Below are 23,417 nucleotides of genomic sequence, written 5' to 3'. Positions count from 1 at the left end.
GAGAAAAAAAGAGAGAGAGATATAGCGGAGGTGGCATTTCTTTATAACCCCTTTCTGTCTTCATCTCTCCTCCCTCCCTCTCTCTCCTAACTCATTTTAACTACAACTCTTCCATCCATCCCTCCTCTCTCTCCCTTCATCTCTCCTTCTCTTGCTGGGAGATTCAAAGAGACAGACAGCCATGGGCAAGCCTATTCCGGGCCTCTGGGGAGAACTCATCTAGTAGAAGCTATTCTCACAGTCTGATCTTCCCTCCCACACGCACGCACGCACGCACGCACACACGCACACACACACACACATTGTACCCTACATTCCTCTTCCATATTCACACTTTCCCTCCATCCCTCAATACAGTCTTAAAATGATTTTGTCAGGGAGGGATTGCACCTGACGCATGCCCTGAGGGTGTGTCGGCTTAGAGGACTGATGAAGTAGAATATAGTATGGGGGTATTGGAGTAGGACAGCACCCTCCATATAATAGATTTTGTAGATTTATTCAAATATGCATGGGCACATTTCATTATCCAGCTTGCTCATGGTCTAGTCTAATGGCTAGAATATAGCCAAAACCATGCCACATACCAGGGCTTCATTCAAAATCAGAGCTGCTCTGCTGCTGTGTGAGACTGCTGACAGCTGTGGACACAGGCTCTTTCATTCCTACCATCAAAACCAATATGGGGCAGGTGTTACTTCTTTCAGGTCCGATACTATGGATATCATGACCCTTTAACCTTGTGTTATCTCAGCCCCAGAGTCTGAGCGTGACTAATGTCATGCTGTTACGCCTGACAGGCTTCGGTAATGCCTTTTATTAGACTGGGTGATCGTACCAGCATATATATCTGGTGAGGTAGTTGAAGAGCCTGGCCTGCACAGATTTAATGTCTCTACTTACAGTTATTTACAATCGGTAGGACCCATTTCTCAATACTTAGGTCACTTTTTCAAAACTCTTCACACAGTGAGCACAACAGCAGTCTATGTGGGCTAAACTGTGGATAATTGATCATTGCTTTGGCACAAAATGCATTCAATGACTACATCTTTCAAATTTCATGAATTATTTTCTCACTCAGTGTAACGGCTCTCATCAGAATGAGGATCGGACCAAAGCTCAGCGTGGTAAGTGTTCATGATATTTCATTTATCAAAAAACGCTCGAACAAAGTAACAAAGTTAAAAACCGAAACAGTTCTGTCAAGTGCAGACACTAAACAGAAACTACCTACCCACAAAACACAGGTGGGAAAAAGGCTGCCTAAGTTTGATTCCAAATCAGAGACAACGATAGACAGCTCTGCCTCTGATTGGGAACCACACTCGGCCAAAAACAAAGAAATAGAAAACAAAGAAATAAAGAACCTAGAATGTCCACCCTAGTCACACCCTGGCCTAACTAAAATAGAGAATAAAAGCCTCTCTATGGCCAGGGCGTGACACTCAGACACAACCACCACCACCACCAAAACTCTATGTACCTACAGGCCAATTTGCACATGCTTACATACTCTTACATACTCTTACATACCTAACATAACACAAAGTTGAATAAGACAGCAATTTGCTACATTTAAATATATTCCAAATCTAAAAAAGGAAATACTATCAAAACAATTAGACCAACCACATCTGATTCCCATTGTAGCTGAACACCTACCCATGTGTTAGTCTTTGAATTTCATCACCATCTATACAAAAAAGGGCATCTAAAAAATAATGCAGTACTGTAATGTAAACATGGACCCAGCCAGAGATAGAGAAGTGGTTGACAGAGGAAGAAGAGTGGCTGGGAGAGGGAGAGGAGTACGTATTGTGGCGTACAGCAGGTCAGCCACCAGGGGGAGACTCGTCAAGGCTTGGTAACAGATGGAGTATACATCACGAGGCGGTGGCTCCATCTGCTGGACATGCCAGGTCTTGACGGGCTCTACTGACAGGACTAATTGGGGCTGCTTAGGAGCCGGTGAGTAATCAAGGGCGGATTGCTCACCAGCTGTACGAGGCCCATAAAGCTGCCAGAAGGGAAGCACACAGGGAGAGGACTAGGGGACGTGAGGTGGCTTCCATGTGGTTGGATACGTTTACCCGAGCTAAGCCGAGGGAGTTGAGTTTGTGTGCCCGACAGGATACAGGAGACGTGCCCAACCGGAGCCCAGGAGACGGTATCCTGGAGAGGGTCTCATGGGGGAGACCTTTTCTTTTTGATATATTATTTAATAAACACCCTTGAAACCGAGCTGATCATACTCTGTCCGTGTCTGATCTATGTAAATGTCTTGACCAAACCCCCTGGTCTGCCACAAGTGGTGGAGAATGCAGGTACTCTGATAATGTGGTCAGATCAAGGTTGACGTTTACACAGTTTCAGCATGGACGAGTTGATAGCTCAGTTCGTCCGGGCCCAACAAGCACAACAGGCAGTTCAGGAACGAAAAACTAAATGTTCGCCTCGTTAAGGAAGTCAGGAAGCTGCAATAAGGAGCGTCTCTTGGATCACATCCCAACCAGTTTTTAACGGAAGACGATGACCTCGAAACATACTTCTGTACATTTGAACGGACAGCACTACGGGAAGGATGGCCAAGGCCGCAGTGGGCAAGTCTGCTGGCCCCGTTCTTCTCTGCGAATGCCCAAAAGGTGTATTGGGACCTGGACGACGAACAGGTGGATAACTACGATGGACTCAAACGGGAGATACTCAGCCGCTACGGGTACAGCCTAGCCCATCGGGCTCAACGGTTCCACGACTGGAGGTTCGTACCTGACGCCTCCCCCCGAGCCCAGATGAGCGACCTACTGCGCGTCACCAGGGCATGGCTCTTCACCGACGTATCCACCCTATCCATCCTCGACAAAGTGGTCCTGGATTGCTTCTTATGGACGATACCCCATGACATGAAGAGGGCAGCGAGTTTATGCGCATCCCAGAACTTGGAGGGCCTCCTGGAAGCAGTGGAGATGCAGAAGAAACTCAGGCACTGCTGAGTGGGAGCCGGGACGAGTCGGCGACCCGTCCAAAGGGACGGAAGGACAGCCCCACCGCAGTGTACCTCGAACAGACAGTCGGCAGGGCCAAAGGACCGCAAACCCGTGGAGAGACAGCAGGGGTAGGGCCGACACGACACCAGCAACCCCAGGTAGAGGGAGACCAAAGGAGGTGTTTTGAGTGTGGCGCCCAGGGGCACATTGCCTGGAATTGCCCGGCTCGAGAGGAGTCGATGCCATCAGCTAGCCCCGGAGGCGAGGTGGGTCATGCCGTGAACTATGTCACCTCCTGTTGGGCACACCACAAGTCAACTGCACCCATGGTCCCGGTGAAGGTTGACGGACGTGACACGGAAGCGCTATTAGACTCCGTAACCACGGTTACGCTAGTAACAACGAGCCTGCTGAACCAGGAGACCGAACGGTGTAGGGAGATGTGCATTTCCTGTGTTCACGGTGACACAAAACGGTATCCCACCGTATGGACCAACATCGTGACGCCACAAGGGAGCTGTCATATGATGGTGGGTGCAGTACCAGAGATGCCGGTACCTCTCCTAGTGGGATGGGATTGTCCGCTGTTCGTTGCCCCATGGGGGCATGAGTTGAGGAAGAAAGTACGAGCCAGCCGAAGAAGAGAGTGGGGATGACCCATCACCTGTGTGGCCCGGGAAGCCGCCGGTTAACCAACCTGACTCTACGGGTCCGGAGTCGGAGGGGGAGCCGGAACTCGAACCCCCTGGGGAACCACTGGAAGGGGGAACCACTGGCCCGGGATGTGGAAGACTACTGTCGCAGCTGCCCGGAGTGTCAACTCACTGCCCCGAAAGCACACTTCCGAAACCTTCTGGTCCCCCTGCCAATAATCGGGGTGCCCTTTGAACGCATCACCATAGTGGGACCCCTGGTAAAGACTGCATGAGGACACAGGTACATCTTGGTAATAGTGGACTATGCCACCAGGTATCCCAGCATGGTAGAGCACGTGGAGACGATGCGGGAGCGGATGACAGCCATATGGCCAGTCGTGAGGGAACATACAGTGTATGGAGAAGGCCCAACGCGCCCAAGCCCAGGTCTACAATCGGGGAGCCCAGCCCCGAGAATTCCAGGTGGTAGACAGGGTGTTGGTCTTGATCCCCACGGCCGAAAGTAAGTTCCTGGCAACATGGCACGGACCATATGAGGTGATCGAGAAGCTGGGACCTGTCAATTACCGCGTACGGCAACCGGGGAGATGGAAACCCCAACAGATTTACCACGTGAACCTGTTGAAGAAGTGGCACGAGAGGACAGCCTTGGCCGTGTTATGGTCGGGACCCAGGTCGCCAACGGTACCAGTGGAGGTCCCGAGCAATGAGGACCTCGACCCGGCACAGAAGCAAGAGCTCAGGGAGCTCGTCGATCGGAACACGGCGGTTTTCTCCGAGAAGCCGGGCCGCACGACCCTCATTGAACACCACATCCGTACCCAGCCCGGGGAAACAGTACGAAAGAGGCCATGTCGGATTCCGGAGGCCGGAAGGGAGGGCATGAAACAGGAAGTGGAGGCTATGCTGAGGATAGGGGTCGTGGAAGAGTCCCACAGTGCATGGTGCTGCCCCATCGTGTTGGTGCCCAAACCGGACGGTAGCCTCTGCTTCTGTAACGATTTCCGGGGGGTGAACGACATCAGCTTGTTCGACGCATATCCCATGCCGAGGGTGGACGAGCTCATCGACCGATTGGGAAAGGCCAATCAGCACCCTTGACCTGACCAAAGGTTATTGGCAGGTACCGTTGGCAGCCTCCTCCCGGGAGAAGACGGCGTTTTCGACACCAGAGCGGAGAACGGAGCCCCGCCCACCTTCCAACGGCTGATGAACAGACTGCTTCGACCCCACCAGCAGTACGCAGCGGCATATCCGGATGATGTAATCATCCACAGCCAAGGTTGGGAAGAGCACCTGACGCTTCTCCAGGCGGTGCTGGACGCACTCAGACAAGCCGGGTTGACTGCAAACCCCAATGCATGCTAGGGTTCGAGGAAGTGGAGTACCTGGGGTATTTGATCGGACGGGGAACGTCAAGCCCCAGGAGAGGAAGGTTCACGCAGTGCGTGACTGGCCCGTTCCATGCACCAAGACACAGGTCAAGTCCTTCCTGGGACTTGCAGGATACTATTGCCGGTTTATCCCCAACTTTGTAGCTTTAGCTTCCCCCCTCACCGATCTAACCAGGGCCCGAAAACAGTGAAATGGACAGAGGAGACAGAAGCTGCGTTCAACAGTCTGAAGGAAGCGCTGTTCTCCCATCTGATTCTCGTAACGCCTGATTTCCAGGTGCCGATGGTGGTCCAGACAGATGCATGTGATACGGGACTAGGGGCCATTCTGTCCCAGATACACAATGGGGAGGAGCATCCCATCATGTACATCAGCCGAAAGCTGATGCCTAGGGAAAATAAATACTCTATTGTGGTGAAAGAGTGTCTAGCGGTGAACTGGGCGCTAGACACTCTCAAGTATTACCTGCTAGGTACCCACTTCCCCCTGGTCACGGACCATGCTCCCCTGGTCTGGGTGGCCAGGGGAAAGGACACAAACGATCGGGTCACCAGGTGGTTCTTGTCCCTTCAATGCTTCTCTTTTTCTGTTGTGCACAGGTCAGGGGCGAAGCATTGAAACGCGGATGCCCTATCGAGAAGGGAGACAGACGTTGCACTGATGACGTCCCCTCCCCGACAGAGCTAAGGGAGCTAAGGTGGCATACAGCAGGTCAGCCACCAGGGGGAGACTCGTCGAGGTGACGAGGGGGGTGACAATGTATGAAGTGTTTTGGTAGTTTTAGTGCATTTTGCAACTGATGTGCCAAGCTAAAAGTTGGTTTGAAGAACTGTGTGAAGAGTTTTGAAAAAGTGACTTAAGTATTGAGAAATCGGTCCTAGCGATTGTAAAAAAAAACTGCATTACGGTCGTGTCCAATTCAATTCCCTGTGTACTGTGTTTGCGCTAGGCTAGTCAAACCATTTCACACCATTATATCTAATTGACCTTATAAGCCAATGTCATCCACGCTGGTAAATATTGCTACATTAATGCACGTTACAACCAGCTAAATACTAAAGATTGTTTACAGAGATGGGCTTTTTTTGGTGCAGTGCATCTGAAGAATGGTAAATGGATAGGGTTGATTAATAATAATATATTTATTTTATATAGAGCAAATTATCCCAGGCAAAGCAAGGTCACCACTCACTGTAAGAGCCAAAGGTATACAGAGTAGAGGTCGACCGATTATGATTTTTCAACGCCGATACCGATTATTGGAGGACCAATAATCGGCTGATTTTTTATTTGTAATAATGACAATTACAACAATACCAAATGAACACTTATTTTAACTTAATACATCAATAAAATCAATTTAGCCTCAAGTAAATAATGAAACATGTTCAATTTGGTTTAAATAATGCAAAAACAAAGTGTTGGAGAAGAAAGTAAAAGTGCAATATGTGCTATGTAAGAAAGCTAACGATTCAGTTCCTTGCTCAGAACATGAGAACATATGAAAGCTGGTGGTTCCTTTTAACATGAGTCTTCAATATTCCTAGGTAAGAAGTTTTAGGTTGTAGTTATTATAGGAATTATAGGACTATTTGCCTCTATAGCAATTTTTGTATTTCATTAACCTTTGACGATTAGATGTTCTTATAGGCACTTTAGTATTGCCAGTATAACAGTATAGCTTCCGTCCCTCTCATCGCTCCTCCCTGGGCTCGAACCAGCAACACAACGACAACAGACACCATCGAAGCAGCGTTACCCATGCAGAGCAAGGGGAACAACTACTAGAAGGCTCAGAGCGAGTGACGTTTGAAACGCTATTAGCGCACGCTAACTAGCTAGCCATTTCACTTCGGTTACACCAGCCTCATCTCGGGAGTTGATAGGCTTGAAGTCATAAACAGCGCAATGCTTGACGCACAACGAAGAGCTGCTGGCAAAACGCATGAAAGTGCTGTTTGAATGAATGTTTACGCGCCTGCTTCTGCCTACCACCGCTCAGTCAGATACTTAGATTATTGTATGCTTGTATAGTCAGTCAAAGCAGGACACGCTAGATAATATCTAGTAATATCATCAACCATGTGTAGTTAACTAGTGATTATGATTGATTGTTTTTTATAAGATAAGTTTAATGCTAGCTAGCAACTTACCTTGGCTTACTGCATTCGCGTAACAGACAGTCTCCTTGTGGAGTGCAACGAGAGAGAGGCAGGTCGTTATTGCGTTGGACTAGTTAACTGTAAGGTTGCAAGATTGGATCCCCCGAGCTGACACGGTGAAAATCTGTCGTTCTGCCCCTGAATGAGGCAGTTAACCCACCGTTCCTAGGCCGTCGTTGAAAATAAGAATGTGTTCTTAACTGACTTGCCTAGTTAAATAAAGGTATAAAAAAAATATTTAAAAAAAATAGGCGTCCAAAATTACCGATTTCCGATTGTTATGAAAACTTGAAATTGGCCCTAATTAATCGGTCATTCCGATTAATCGGTCGACCTCTAATACAGAGTTGGCAAACCATCATTCAGTGACAATAATACTATAATCCACAGAAGGGCTTACCAGGAAGAACTTCCAAATTCAAGGCGGAAAGGAGTTGGAGCAGAGAATGATTTATTTGAGCTTGTTTTAATCCATTGTCAGGACAATTGTAGAATTCAATTGTCTAGGAACTTCTGGCCCCCAATGAAATTCTCTGTCTCAAATCGTCAGTGTAACTCTGCCCATGTCTCCTCACAATGTGTGAAATACAGCAGAGCCACCACCAGGATTATGATTTAGCATGATTATCAACTCTCTCTGACTTATAATAATATGGTTAAAGGTTTTTATCTTCTTAAATCAATGTCTGCGCTATATTTATCAGGAGAGTGAGAGAACAGTGAGAGAATGGGGCTGTGCAGCAGCGGAACAAAGGAGTGTTGAGGAGAGGGCTGTGATCCACCCTGTGGCAGTATGCTGCCTGGCTGGTAGAGAGAAATTAGCTGGGAAACGGTATCCTTAAAAACCTTCCACCCCCGCTCTCTCTCTACACTTAGACACACAGCTATATACATCTATTCACAAGCCAAAAATACTGGAAAAGTGTTCACAGAGATACGCCTCCACAGCACATACATAAACACACACACATACATTAAGTACATATAGTCCCTTACTATTAACACCACATAGAGCACACAGTCAGCCGTTATGCCTCACCCATGATCACTAAAGAATGCCAGCTCCACCCAGCCCAAAGCATTGTGTCAGACAAGCATGGGACTGTAACACTCCATAGATGCTTAGCAAAGCATGAGTGACGCAAATATACATTTAACTGCCATACTGCATGAATGCTGCCAGTGTGGAATGTTGGGACTGTCATGCTCTTATTTTAACGTGAATAAAAACAGTACATGTTAACGGCACAGTCGTGCCGCTCTGGTGTATCAATAGACATTGGAGCAGGGTCTGGGGTATCAATAGACATTGGAGCAGGGTCTGGGGTATCAATAGACATTGGAGCAGGGTCTGGGGTATCAATAGACATTGGAGCAGGGTCTGGGGTATCAATAGACATTGGAGCAGGGTCTGGGTTATCAATAGACATTGGAGCAGGGTCTGGGGTATCGGGGACTTTTGGAATCAAGAACAGGTGCCATACACTCAGGACAGAGGGCGAGGAGAAGGAACAGTCTAACCATGTTGTTTTAATACCCTCTATTTCTGGCTTCTCTGGCCCTTGTCCTGATGCTCCAGTCAAACATTGGCTGTTAAGAATGGCATCATTCTGACACAGAGACACATATCTCTTCCAAAGGACAGTTCAGCACACAAAGCCAAGCTGTCTCTCTGTAATATGTGCCATATTACAGTATGGCACAGAGCATCAAAACAACATGGGAGATAACTTCCATACCAGGGGTACTGAGAATGAGAGGGAGGGTCAGGAGGGTGTGGAGGGTTGTGTATGTGTGTGTGGGGGAGGGGGTGTTCTGGGTGAGTTGTGTAGACAGCATTGAGTTGTAGTGAGATACCACACATCTACTGGGTTATTATTGAGTTTATCATAAAACCCACCAGCTGCTCCATATCAGTCCATAACTATGACCTTACTAATTTCCTCTCTCTCTGACCCTGCAGAGCCTCTGAGCAGTGTGTCCTCCCTGGAGGTGCACTTTGACCTCCTGGACCTGACAGAGCTAACCGACATGTCTGACCAGGAGCTGGCTGAGGTGTTCGCTGACTCTGATGAGGAGAACCACAACGAGTCCCCAGCAGGTTAGACCATTTTCAGATACTCAAGATACTCAGATGGCCGCCTCGCTTCGCGTTCCTAGGAAACTATGCAGTATTTTTTTTATGTGTTATTTCTTACATTGTTACCCGAGGAAATCTTAGGTTTTATTACATACAGTCGGGAGGAACTATTGGATATAAGAGCAACGTCAACTCACCAACATTACGACCAGGAATACGACTTTCCCGAAGTGGAGCCTCTGTTTGGTCCACCACCCAGGACAATAGATCGGATCACAGCCGGCGACCCAAAACAACGGAGCCGCAGAAGGGGCAGACGGAGAGATCTTCTTGTCAGGCTCCGTAGACGGGCACAACGTGCACCGCTCCCAAGTTTACTACTCGCCAATGTCCAGTCTCTTGACAACAAGGTAGATGAAATCCGAGCAAGGGTTGCCTTCCAGAGAAACATCAGAGATTGTAACATTCTTTGTTTCACTGAAACATGGCTCACTCAGGATACGTCATCAGAGTCGGTACTCCAACCTAGTTTCTTCACGCATCGCGCCGACAGAAACAAACATCTCTCTGGTAAGAAGAAGGGCGGGGGTGTATGCCTTATGATTAACGAGACGTGGTGTGATCATAACAACATACAGGAACTCAAGTCCTTTTGTTCACTTGACCTAAAATTCCTTACAATCAAATGCAGACCGCATTATCTACCAAGAGTATTCTCTTCGATCATAATCACAGTCGTGTATATCCCCCCCCCCCCAAGCAGACACATCGACGGCCCTGAAAGAACTTCATTTGACTCTATGTAAACTGGAAACCACATATCCTGAGGGAGCATTTATTGTAGCTGGGGATTTTAACAAGGATAATCTGAAAACAAGGCTCCCTAAATGTTATCAGCATATAGAATGCGCGACCCGGGCTGGCAAAACCCTGGATCATTGTTATCCTAACTTCCGCGACGCGTATAAAGCCCTCACCCGCCCTCCTTTTGGGAAAATCTGACCACTACTGCATTTTGTTGCTCCCAGCCTATAGACAGAAAATAAAGCAGGAAGCGCCCGTGCTCAGGTCTGTTAAACGCTGGTCCGACCAATTGGATTCCACGCTTCAAGATTTCTTTGATCACGTGGACTGGAATATGTTCCGCATAGCGTCGGACAATAACATTGATGAATACGCTGATTTGGTGAGTGAGTTTATTAGCAAGTGCATCGGTGATGTTGTACCCACAGCGTCTATTAAAACATTCTCCAACCAGAAACCGTGGATTGATGGCAGCATTTGCGCAAAACTGAAAGCGGGAACCACTGCTTTTAATCAGGGCAAGGTGACCGGAAACATGACCGAATACAAACAGTGTAGCTATTCCCTCTGCAAGGCAATCAAACAAGCTAAGCGTCAGTATAGAGACAAAGTAGAGTCACAATTCAACAACTCAGACACGAGAGGTATGTGGCAGGGTCTACAGTCAATCACGGACTACAAAAGGAAAACCAGCCCCGTCGCGGACCACGATGTCTTGCTCCCAGACAAACTAAACAACTTCTTTGCTCGCTTTGAGGACAATACAGTGCCACTGACACGGCCCGCTACCAAAACCTGCTGGCTCTCCTTCACTGCAGCCAACTTGAGTAAGACATTTAAACTGCAGGCCCAGACGGCATCCCCAGCCACGTCCTCAGAGCATGCGCAGACCAGCTGGCTGGTGTGTTTACGGACATATTCAATCAATCCTTATCCCGGTCTGCTGTTCCCACATGCTTCAAGAGGGACACCATTGTTTCTGTTCCCAAGAAAGCTAGGTAACTGAGCTAAATGACTATCACCCCGTAGCACTCACTTCCATCATCATGAAGTGCTTTGAGAGACTAGGACCATATCACCTCCACCCTACCTGACACCCTAGACCCCCTCCAATTTGCTTACCACCCCAATAGGTCCACAGACACAATCACAATCACACTACACACTGCCCTATCCCATCTGGACAAGAGGAATACCTATGTAAGAATGCTGTTCATCGACTACAGCTCAGCATTTAACACCATAGTACCCTCCAAACTCGTCATTAAGCTCGAGACCCTGGGTTTTGACCCCGCCCTGTGCAACTGGGTCCTGGACTTCCTGACGGGTCACCCCCAGGTGGTGAGGGTAGGTAACAACATCTCCACCCCGCTGATCCTCAACACTGGGGCCCCACAAGGGTGCTTTCTTAGCCCTCTCCTGTACTCCCTGTCAACCATGACTGCATGGCCATGCACGCCTCCAACTCATTCATCAAGTTTGCAGAAGACACTACAGTGGTAGGCTTGATTACCAACAACGACGAGACGGCCTACAGGGAGGAGGTGAGGGCCCTCGGAGTGTGGTGTCAGGAAAATAACCTCACACTTAATGTCAACAAAACAAAGGAGATGATTGTGGACTTCAGGAAACAGCAGAGGGAGCAGCCCCCTATCCACATCGACAGGACAGTAGTGGAGAAGGTGGAAAGTTTTAAGTTCCTCGGCGTACACATCACGGACAAACTGAAATGGTCCACCCACACAGACAGCGTGGTGAAGAAGGCACAGCAGCACCTCTTCAACCTTACAGATGCACAATCGAGAGCATCCTGTCGGGCTGTATCACCGCTTGGTACGGCAACTGCTCCGCCCACAACCGTAAAGCAGGGACCGAGAGACTGAAATACAGCTTCTATCTCAAGGCCATCAGACTGTTAAACAGCCATCACTAAAATTGAGTTACTGCTGCCAACATACTGACTCATCTCTAGCCACTTTAATAATGAATGTAATGTAATATGTAAATGTATGTAATAAATGTATCACTAGCCACTTTAAACAATGTCACTTTATATAATGTTTACATACCCTACATTACTCATCTCATGTGTATATATTGTACTCTGTACCATCTCCTGCATCTTGCCTATGCTGTTCGGTCATCACTCATTCATATATTTGTATGTACACATTCTTATTCCTTCCTTTACACTTGTGTGTACAAGGTAGTTGTTGTGAAATTGTTAGATTAGATTACTTGTTAGATATTACTGCATGGTCGGAACTAGAAACACAATAATTTTGCTACACTCGCATTAACATCTGCTAACCATGTGTATGTGACAAATAAAATGTGATTAATCATTCTTTTTAAACCTTTATTTAACTAGGCAAGTCCATTAAGAACAAATTCGTATAACAAATTCTTATTTACAATAGCAGCCTAGCCTAGCCTAGTGGGTTAACTTCCTTGTTCAGGGGCAGAACGTCATATTTTTACATTGGGTAGTGATCTAGCAACCTTTCGGTTACTTGACCAATGCTCTAACCACTAGGCTATCAGCCGCCCAATTCATTAACCATTGAATGGTGGATTTGGTGGATTTGACAACCCTCTTGTTCTCCAACCAAGACGACCCTAGTGTGATGGACTGGCTTAAACATGGTCTTTGTTCGCCTTGAGAGAACCATTACCCAAATTGAATTTCCTCCTACTTTGGTTGAACACAGTTGGATGTTAGAGTGTATGTTTTGCTCTCTGCAGGAGACAAAACAGAAACACTATCTCTGTTTACTCTGTTCTCCCTCTAAAAACTCGGTTCACTAGACAGACTCATTTACATATCACCCCATTCTGTAGCATACGACCCCATTACATCAAAATCTAAATGGTTTAGCTGATCACAAATGTGTGTGTGTGTGTGTGTGTGTGTGTGTGTGTGTGCAGAGTGTCTGTAGAGCAATGAGCACTCTAATAAAAAGCTTACAATTGTGTTCTCTTTGGCTGCAGGGAAAGGGACACATGGGAGAACCCAATAAAACTTCAGCAGCACATTGGATTGAACATTCCTCTGAATTATTACTGTAATTCAAGCAGTTCTCTATATTTTGTGATAATGACCAAGATACAGTATATTCCTGTTATGCGTCTCTGGGAGATTCTCATTTCAGTTTGTGTCCATGTCAATGTTGATAGTTATTGGTACCAGATCCCAGGCTGGTTGTCTGATACAGCACAATAGACTACTGTAGCATAGCGCTAATTAGCATTAGTTGGAGAGGAGTCTGATTAACCTGTGATCAGGGACGCATCCGGGCCCAGCAAATCGCCCTCCTCACAACCAGAGGAAACAGGAAATCCATCCCATGTATTACTTATGATCCATAGCCCCATGTTTCCTGCTGAGAGGGAGAACAATCCTCGTAGAGCTCCACATTATCACTCCATTCAGCTGCTTTACGCTCACACTCTCACCTCATCTCTACTAAGAAGAGATATGCGTGACTTGGGAACGGTACTAAGATGTGTGCTTTACAATACACCTGTTCTACACTCATATACGTTCTCAGCATGGGGAACCACAGAGAGTTATGTTCAGCTCTATGTGCGGGATATTAAAATAACCTTACAAAGGTGCACTTTAAGAAATACAGCAATCTTGCTTAGACATCACCCACGCTCCTTCTCCTTACCCCCAGGGTTGAACCGTGCCAATTTATCACATTACTCCCCATAAAAAGGCATTGCGTTGCTCCCTTGTCTGACCTTAGCCCATAAGTCAGGGGTTCCAAACCTTTTTGGCCCACAACCACATTTTGATACTGAAAGATTTTCGTGACCCCAACCATGTGAAAAAAAATTATGTAGTTAACAGCCATTGTTAACTTTTGGGGGGGGGGGGGGGGGGGGGGGCTATGGCAGTCAATTGAAAACATTCTAACAGTATTTTTGATTGTCTTCTCAACTCACCATCACATACTTTTCAGGTGGGGCTATGACAGTCAACTGCAAATTAGTCTGACATAATGTATCTTATCTCACCACCACTAATGACATGGTTGTACTTGATGCATGCGGCGTCGGAGCTTCTCAATGTCCAGGGACACGTTCGATAGTGCGCACCTCATATCTGTTGTCACATCCAACCTGGTGCAGACGAGAGCACTGAATGCAGCTTCATACAGATATAAGCTGGCAAAGGGTACCATGAGTTTCATGGTGCTTTTAAGATAACTGGGAACTCAGTCAAATAATGATGTCAGTGATCTTCAGGTCAGAAAGTCGGAGCTCTAAGAGGCCCGAGTTCCAGAGTTGGAATTCCGAGTTGGATGACCGTTCAAAACTATATTTTCCAGTCGGAGCTCGTTTTTTTCAGTTCCCAGTTCTCTTGAATGCACTGAAGTCGGAAGTCAGAAATTGCTGAGTTCCCAGATCCGAGTTCCTAGTTGTGTTGAACGCGGCATTAATGTCAGAGGGAGACGGCAGAGTATTCCCTTAGAGTCAGGAACCAAAACTGCTCCGTAGTGATCTGTGAATGACAGCTCAGTCAGCTATTCGATTTCACTTACCAGCATGTCAATTGAGCCAAGATCACAGTCAAATGGATTGGGAAGTAGGTGCCAAAGTGCTCTTCCAAGCGTTGGAGGTGAGCAGTCATCACTCGTGTAGGACACTTACTGATGCTGTTTTCTGTTAGAAACATGCACAGCCGAGGGAAGTGGGCATGGTTCACTTTTGAAAGACTCTCTCCAATAAGAATCCTTTCCTCTGAACCCACTGATTCGATGACTCATCTGTAGGTTTTTGTATTTCCCCTGCATGCTTGCGTTCAGTTTCCCAAATACTACTGCAGCTAACGTTCATTTGGAGAGCATAAACTGGGGAGTTTTTGAGTGGGGAGTTCAGTCCGAGTTTCCTCTTGATTGCTAGAGATAGCATAAATTATTTTTTTAACAGTGTTTTCTGACAAAGGTATTGATGTGAGTTTCTGTGCCTCTGTCTCCCCACACATTGTTTTCACCATATCAATAGCGGCCGGTGATTTCAACGTCTCTGCAACAGTGTGTGGTTTCATAGCATAGCGGGCCTAGTCACTCACCATGGGAATGATTCAAGTGCATCGGTGAAGTGCAGCCTTTTTCCATGATCTAAGGGAACTCTCTAGTTGAATTTAATATTTGAATAATTTTCATTTCAATTTTTAAGGTTAACCACATTTCAAGACGATGTTATAATATATACATATATATACTTGCCGGGATTTTGGAAATTCTCCCGCGACCCTATTTTCATTTCAGGCAACCCCATACGGGGTCGCAACACTTAGCTTGGCAACCGCTGCCCTAAATGCATGCATGTATCTACACAGCCTTAATCCCCCAGTGACCCCACCCACCCTGTCTCTATCTCTGTTTCTCTGTCATACACACACACACACACACACACACACACACACACACACACACACACACACACACACACACACACACACACACACACACACACACACACACACACACACACACACACACACACACACACACACACACACACACACACACACACCTCTCAGGCTGCTTTAATCACTGCATTGTGCTGTACCCCATAACCTCCTCTTAGATTAATCCCCACTTAGGGGGAGGAGGAGGAGGCACCTGACTAGGTAGATCAGTGTGCTGGGGACCCCTAGTGACAGAGAGAGGCAGGAGGCAGAGAGGAGAGAGGGAGAGGGAGCATTAAAAAGAGAGAGGGAGGGAGAGAGGGAGAAACATGAAAGAGAAATACATGAGAGGTGGTGATTCCCTCTCCACCGCAGCAAGGTTTCCCATTTCTCCACAAGAGACTGATGGCTCCCTGAGCTCCAGTGAATATGCCAGATATCCTGGTCCTGACGGCAGGACCTCACCACAGGGCTCGTATAAACCCACCACAGCTGCTGCTACCGGAGCACCTGAGCCATAAAACTCACAGGGAGAACAACAGACTGTCCCCATATCCCCAGCCATCTAGCTATATCCTCTGATATAGTGCAGCAGTTTTACTGACGAATCGGACATTAAAAAGCCCAGCAGGAGGAATAAGCAGCGTTGTGTGATGACCATAATCTCACTCAGTGGGGTGATACTGTCGGGGAGGTCAGGGACCGTGCAGAGATTTTCGGTGTCGTATTAAGACCTATGGCTAGTGAAAGGGAGTCAGGACTAGTGTACTAAGATAGCAGAATGGTGGTAAATGTGATCAGAACACCAATAATATTGTCTCAATGTGTAATACAGACCCTGATAAAAGTGTTAATTTTCACATCCATACAGTGCATTCAGAAAGTATTCAGTATTCCAAATGTTTTTGTCACAGCCTTACTCTAAAATGGATTCAACTATTTTTTTCTTCATCAATCTACACACAATATCCCATAAAGACAAAGTGAAAACAGGTTTTTAGACATGTTTGCAAATGTATGTAAAAAAACAGAAGACGGAAATACCTTATTTACATAAGCATTCAGACTCTTTCCTATGAGACTCCGAAATTGAGCTCAGGTGCATCCTGAGTCCCTTGATTATCCTTGAGATGTTTCTACACCTTGATTGGAGTCCACCTGTAGTAAATAAAAATCTGATTTGACATGATTTGGAAAGGCACACACCTGTCTATATAAGGTTGCACAGTTGACAGTGCATGTCAGAGCAAAACCAAGACACGAGGTGGAAGGAATTGTCCATAGAGCTCCGAGACAGGATTGTGTCGAAGCACAGATCTGGGGAAGGGTACCCCAAAAAATTGCAGCATTGAAGGTCTCCAAGAACAGAGTGGCTTCCATCATTCTTAAATGGAAGACGTTTGGACACCAAGACTCTTCCTAGAGCTGGCCGCCCGGCCAAACTGAGCAATCGGGAAAGAAGGGAGGTGAGTTGACCAAGAACCCGATGGTCATTCTGACAGAGCTCCTTTGTGGAGAGAGAATAACCTTCTAAAAGGACAACCATCTCTGCAATCAGGCCTTTATGGTAGAATGGTCAGATGGAAGTCACTCCTCAGTGAAAGGCACATGACAGCCCACTTGGAGTTTGCCTAAAGGCACCTAAAGGACTCTCAGACCATGAGAAACAAGATTCTCTGCTCTGATGAAACCAAAATTGAACTGCAAGCATCACATCTGGAGGAAACCTGGCACCATCCCTACAATGAAGCATGGTGGTGGCAGGTGTTTTTCAGTGGCAGGGACTGGGAGACTAGTCAGGATCGAGAGAAAGATGAATGGAGCAGAGTACAGAGAGATCCTTGATGAAAACATACTCCAGAACACTCAGGACCTCAGACTGGGGAGAAGGTTCACCTTCCAACAGGACAACAACCCTAAGCACACAGACAAGACAATGCAGGGGCGGCTTCGGGACAAGTCTCTGAATGTCCTTGAGTGGCCCAGCCAGAACCCGGACTTGAACCCGATTGAACATCTCTGGAGAGACCTGAAAATAGCTGTGCAGCAACACTCCCCATCCAACCTGACAGAGCTTGAGAGGAGCTGCAGAGAAGAATGGGAGAAACTCCCCAAATACAGGTGTGCCATGCTTGTAGCATCATACCCAAGAAGACCCGGGCTGTAAACGGTGCCAAAGGTGCTTCAACAAAGTACTGAGTAAAGGGTCTGAATACTTATTTGAATGTGATATACCTGTTTTTGCTTTGTCATTATGGGGTATTGTGTGTAGATTTATGAAGGGAAAACTATTGAGTCCATTTTAGAATTAGGCAGTAATGTAACAAAATGTGGAAAAAGTCAGGGTGTCTGAATACTTTCCGAATGCACAGTAACCGTATGTACGCCCCTTTACATTATGTTGAATTGGATAAAGTTGATCTTCATCCACTGTGATCTATCTGCATTCAGTAGATGTATGCTGGTATGCTGGGTTGCATCTTATCTTCATTGCCAAGTATCTTGAAGTGCTTTGTCATTGCCTGGTGTTCTCTATTTCCCACTCATAGATTAGACGGTGACACTCTGGGGATCTCTGACTCACTCCAGCAGTGGCACATTGTGCTCAAATAAGAGTATGTTTTGCGTTCGGACTCAAGACGGGATACAGAGATACACATACCCATGCAAACACACACATACTCATACACACACTCACACACACATGCATGACTAATGACTAAAGCTGCTCTCCAGTGTCCAGGTCAGACTATCCAGACTGTACAGCTGCTGCCCAGTGTCCAGGCCAGACTATCCAGACTGTACAGTCTCTAGAGGAGCCAGAGTCAAGAACAGGCTCTCTTCTCCAGCAGTGTCTCTCTCTCTCTGGCTGCCTCAGTAGTAAGAATAGTGAGAGTGGGATAATACCTCCAGGTGAAAATCAGATCAGGCTGAGGCTGGTGTATAGATGACCTTGTGTGATAGATGACAGAACCACAGGGCCAGGTGTTCTTCCCAGTGGGGATTCTACTGCCACTGGACTGGACATACATCAGCTGTGTGTGTGTGTGTGTGTGTGTGTGTGCGTGTGTGTGTGTGTGCGTGTGTGTGTGTGTGTGTGTGTGTGTGTCCTTTCATGTGTCTGTTCATGTGTATATGAGAAAGAGTTGTTTATCAGGGGTTACTGTTACCTTACCCAGGGAGGACTTAGGACACATCTCAGCTGTGAGATCCAGCTGTTCTGTTACTTCCTTGTTATATCTGTGTTCCCTTAAAGCTCCTTCAGTATCACCACCTGCTCTAATGATAAATAACAAGCTCTGTAGCCAGAGGTATAGAGTGTATTACAGTGAAGGAAGAAGGTGGCTTGTTTGTACAGTAAATGTATTGTCTAACTGCTTATCAAGGTGAAAGGATCTAAAGACCTTGACATGGATAAATGAAGGGAATGTATGGGTGGATAATGTGCATAATATGTATATAGACTGTAGTCTGTAAAGGTAGAGTGGCTTGGTATTCTATAGGAGTGTGTTATGAACCTAGGTCAGTAGGCGGGCGGGAGTTAGTTCAGTCAGTGTAAAGCCGTGGGAAAAAGGAGAGGGTGAGTTGGGGGTAAGAGCAGATTGGCTGGGGAAAAGCGAGAGTAGGAGAAGGTGAGCGAGGGTGTTGGGGAAGAGGGTGAATGGAGGGTTAGTTAAAGGTAAAAGGAGAGAGGGGAGGAAGAGGAGGAGTAGGCCAGGGGGAGAGTGGGATAGTGAGATTGGTTTGTGTGGGAAACGGAAGGGGAGGAGGAAAGGAAGATAGGGGAGGCTGAGGGAGTTCACTCTGAATGGAGTCCTGAATTATTCACTGTTCTCAGCTGGATACAAGGCCAGGACTCTCCTGAGCTGTAGATACTGTTATCATCATCAGGCCTAAACAAACTGACTACACATTTACACATTATTTATGTATTCCTCTTATTTTCTTCTGTTTTCCTTCTCTTTCCTTTCTTTTCTTTTCTTTTCATTTAATTTTCTCTCCTCTCCTCTCCTCTCCTCTCCTCTCCTCTCCTCTCCTCTCCTCTCCTCTCCTCTCCTCTCCTCTCCTCTCCTCTCTAACTGTATATTGGACAGACAGGGGTAATGAAAGCTGTGTGGGCACTTATGTTTTGGACACCTGCCAGTCAGGACAGCCCAGGGATCAGAGTTGGCAGATGAGATGTTTCAGGAGAAATGGAGGGGATGGGGGGGGGTGAGGAGGAGATGGAGGGATGAAGGCCAGAGAGGGTTAGTGGAGTGAGGGAGAACCAGAGGAGAAAGGGAGGACAATAAATTAGATTAGCTAAATGTGTACAGCTGCATTGGTAGGCCCCCACCCAATCTCACCCCTCTGTACAGTCAGTATCTGCATCTGTTCTGTGTATGTGAAATAGACGGATAACAAGAGATGACATACCAGATCTCTACAGAGACTATTATGACCATAATCACTTCAGAAACAGGCTATTTAAACTACAAACCCCAGGATCACTTTCACCACATTAAAGCCCATTTGAGAGAGGAGGAGTGAGGCAGTAGGATGGAGTTGCCCCTAGACACTGATACAGTATATGGTGCATTTTGTGTCCCCCCCCCCCATGGTTAAGATTAGTATAGGGGGAGGGAAAGCTGATCCCAGATCTGTGTGGGAGTGAGTCATCTCCTCTGCAGTGTTCTACAGGAGAGCCCAGCCTCTGACAGTCACACCCTGTGATGACACAGGAGGACAGAGGGAGGACACTGCAGCTCTTACTGTCATCACTTTACCAGAGACAGTCACTGGCTAGGTGGTCTCATTACCATATACAGTAGCATATACCCTTCTGCTGCCTTCAAATCTACTACCATCAAAGGGGGATGGGCAACGCAAGGAGAAGGGGCTTGGTGATGTTCTCAGATCAATCCAATCTGTGTGTTTTGATGCTGTGGCTCCTCAGTGTTAACAAAGCAGGTTGAAGCTTTCCAAGCAGACAAAAATAACACAACCACCCACTCACTATACTGTAGCAGCAGCAGTGGGCAAGACTGGGGGAAAACATTTACATTCAGGGTAACTGTAGTAGTCTTGCTCATAAATCTTTAGGAGTCCACTGGGGCCTCTGAAAGGACTGCACAAAGAGGGGCCCCATAACTGATGTCCCAGTCCCAACATGAAACACACACATTTGCACGCACGCACGCACGCACGCACGCACGCACGCGCACGCACACACACACACACACACACACACACACACACACACACACACACACACACACACACACACACACACACACACACACACACACAGTAACCAGGTGTAACATACACGGTACACACAGCGTGTTGGCACCATACTGGCATTGTGCTTCCCTGTGGTTTAAGATTCTTTGTAGGGCACAGGCTGGTATTTTCTGTGGACTTTGTTTTCACAGCAACACACTGGTTGTGGAATCTGTTTGAGCCAACAGCACAGAAGGGCTTCTTAGAAAGAGAGGTTTAATACAGCTAGACACTGCAGACATGGTAGCTAGGAGGGAGGGAGGCATGCAGGGAAGCAGGCAGGCAGGGAGACAGGCAGGGAGGCAGGGAGGGAGGGAGACACTACAAGGATGTGATAGAAGAGGGGGCCTTTGTGGGCTGATGGTGGACTGAGTTAAGGAAATTGGATTTTGATTGTTCTTGATATTTGTTCTGAACTAAATGGGAGGACCCTCAAGGGAGTTGGTTATGAGTAGGTCCTGAGCAATAGGGTAAGGGGTGGTCGGTGGTCCTGATATGAAGGTCTGAGGGTAAGGGATGTTAAATGAGAGATAGAAACAGGTGTGTGTTTGTGGGGTGAGAGTCTCATCCTCTGATCCGTCTCTGTCAGAACCCTGCAAGGAGAAGAGGAGGCTTCTCCTGCATCCATATTCATAGATCTGTCAATCACAAAACACTGATCAGGGATGGGCTGACTCATACTGCGACTATAGCATTCTAGTCACACACAGAGATAAACAGGGACACAGATAGAGACATGCTGGTAGAGATGCAGAGACACATCATGAAAGTAGGGACATACACACACACACACACACACACACACAAGGACAAGCGGTGGCAGATACAAAGTTTAATTAACAAGCACTCACTCAAACAGAGCCTTTCAGGATGCTGAGGAGTCTCTTGTCCCTCCCATTAAAATCCAATGGAGACACCAACAATCTTCAGGGATCAATACCATCAATGTTGTGTGTGTGTGTGTGTGTGTGTGTGTGTGTGTGTGTGTGTGTGTGTGTGTGTGTGTGTGTGTGTGTGTGTGTGTGTGTGTGTGTGTGTGTGTGTGTGTGTGTTTGCATGATTTCGTGTGTACCCTTGTGTGAACATACATCACTGCTGGTTGATCTATTGTTACAGCATTTCACTTATGGAGAGTGAGAGCTGGGACTTGCCTTTTCATTAGACAGTAATTGCATTGATATGTGTGCAGTAAAGGTTAAAGGCTACACCTATTAATCCTGTGATCTCTGTGGTAGTGAACAGTGAACAGCACCACCAAGTGGTGTAAAGAGACAGGGGCATATGAAATAAAGATGCACTTTCTACCACCAATATTAGTGTGAACCTGCTTGACACTGGTCCCTTCTGTGCACTCAAGGACATGCAGATGAACACATATGAGGGGGGGATTGATTCAAGATTAAAGAGAGTGGGGAGATGGACACAAAGAAAGAGAGGTACAGGGAGAGAGACAGAGAAAGAAAAGGGAATAGTAAGGGAAAGGGAGAGAGAGAGAGAGAGAGAGAGAGAGAGAGAGAGAGGAGAGATTAATTAAGTGCAGCAACCTATTTGCCAAAACATTTCACAAACACATTCCTCTGATGTCATCACCTCCTAGCCTCATCACCTAAATACCAATCAGCTTCTCATTTCTACTCACCCTAGTTGTTAGCGAACCAATCATATTCTCTATCCATGATATCGCCACTCCACAAAACTGAAGTACAATCTCTATCTAGCATGCTGATGGCTATAGACCAAAGAGACACTGGAGAGCTGTGTAGTGGTTCTGAGAACTGAAGAACAAACAGACAGGCACGATGAATGGTGGAGTTCTGCTGCCTCGAGACACCGAAAAATAAGTGTGAGACAAATGTCTGTGACAACTAAAACAAGCAGCCATTGTGAGCATAATGAACTGGAGAAAACAGCCAGCAGGCTAAATGCAGCTGATGATTGGAGCAGAGGTGACCATGTGACTGTTTTAGATCAATAACAAAGACATGAGAGGAGATGAGAAGCAGAGAGACATCAAACTAAAATGATCTATCATCTACTACACACATAGGCACGCGCACGCGCTTACACACGCACACACACGCACACACACAGAGCTTCTAGTTTTCTAAACTCCTCCATTTCTCTTGGGATTCGGTGTCCTTGAGACACATACATGTATAGGCTACACATTAACATACACTAACGCATACTCAGTTCACTGCACACGGCCTACTCTGACACAGTACTTCATAGTTTCATCTGCCTCTATATTCAGAGCAACTCTATCATGCTGTAAGAATCCCAGAGGAATAGGTCATGTGGAGCTGCATAAACTCATTTATATTCTGTACTTTACTGTGTTTGCGATCGGGATGCCTTTCAACCATAGCCAATTGATCTATTATACAGTAGGGAAACAAACTGCACTCACTGTACCACTGCGTGCTGTTGTAAACTATTTTTGGAGAACCTTGGGAAAACATAGTTGACTGAAGTGGCAAAGAGAAAGGAAGCTTTTAGAGGCATTAGGTGACTTCAGGGAGTTGACAGCCCCTGCTGACTTGATTCACTTTGTTAAATGAGTTACAGTATGGTGACCATTGGGGGAGGTGGCAGGTAGACTAGTGGTTAAGAGCGTTCCACAGGGATGCTGGCCCATGTTGACTCCAA

General features: G+C 46.7%; 1 protein-coding gene across 3 annotated transcripts in view; it reads left to right on the top strand.

The window, feature by feature from the left end:
• Positions 1-23,417, top strand: part of LOC139384763 (dysbindin domain-containing protein 1-like) — a 33,534-nt gene that overhangs the window by 8,245 nt on the left and 1,872 nt on the right. For 2 of the 3 annotated variants that reach the window (XM_071129636.1, XM_071129635.1), the window contains exon 3: positions 9,164-9,301. In XM_071129636.1, the coding sequence (XP_070985737.1) occupies positions 9,164-9,301 (138 nt within the window). Of the gene's footprint in view, positions 1-1,095; positions 1,131-5,637; positions 5,750-9,163; positions 9,302-23,417 lie in introns of those variants that run through there. The other variant, XM_071129637.1, reaches the window with a different exon arrangement.

Source organism: Oncorhynchus clarkii, chromosome 26 (assembly GCF_045791955.1).
Source record: "Oncorhynchus clarkii lewisi isolate Uvic-CL-2024 chromosome 26, UVic_Ocla_1.0, whole genome shotgun sequence".
Taxonomy (NCBI): domain Eukaryota; kingdom Metazoa; phylum Chordata; class Actinopteri; order Salmoniformes; family Salmonidae; genus Oncorhynchus; species Oncorhynchus clarkii.
Note: the sequence above shows the minus strand (reverse complement) of the source record. Positions and strands in the feature narration are given on the sequence as shown.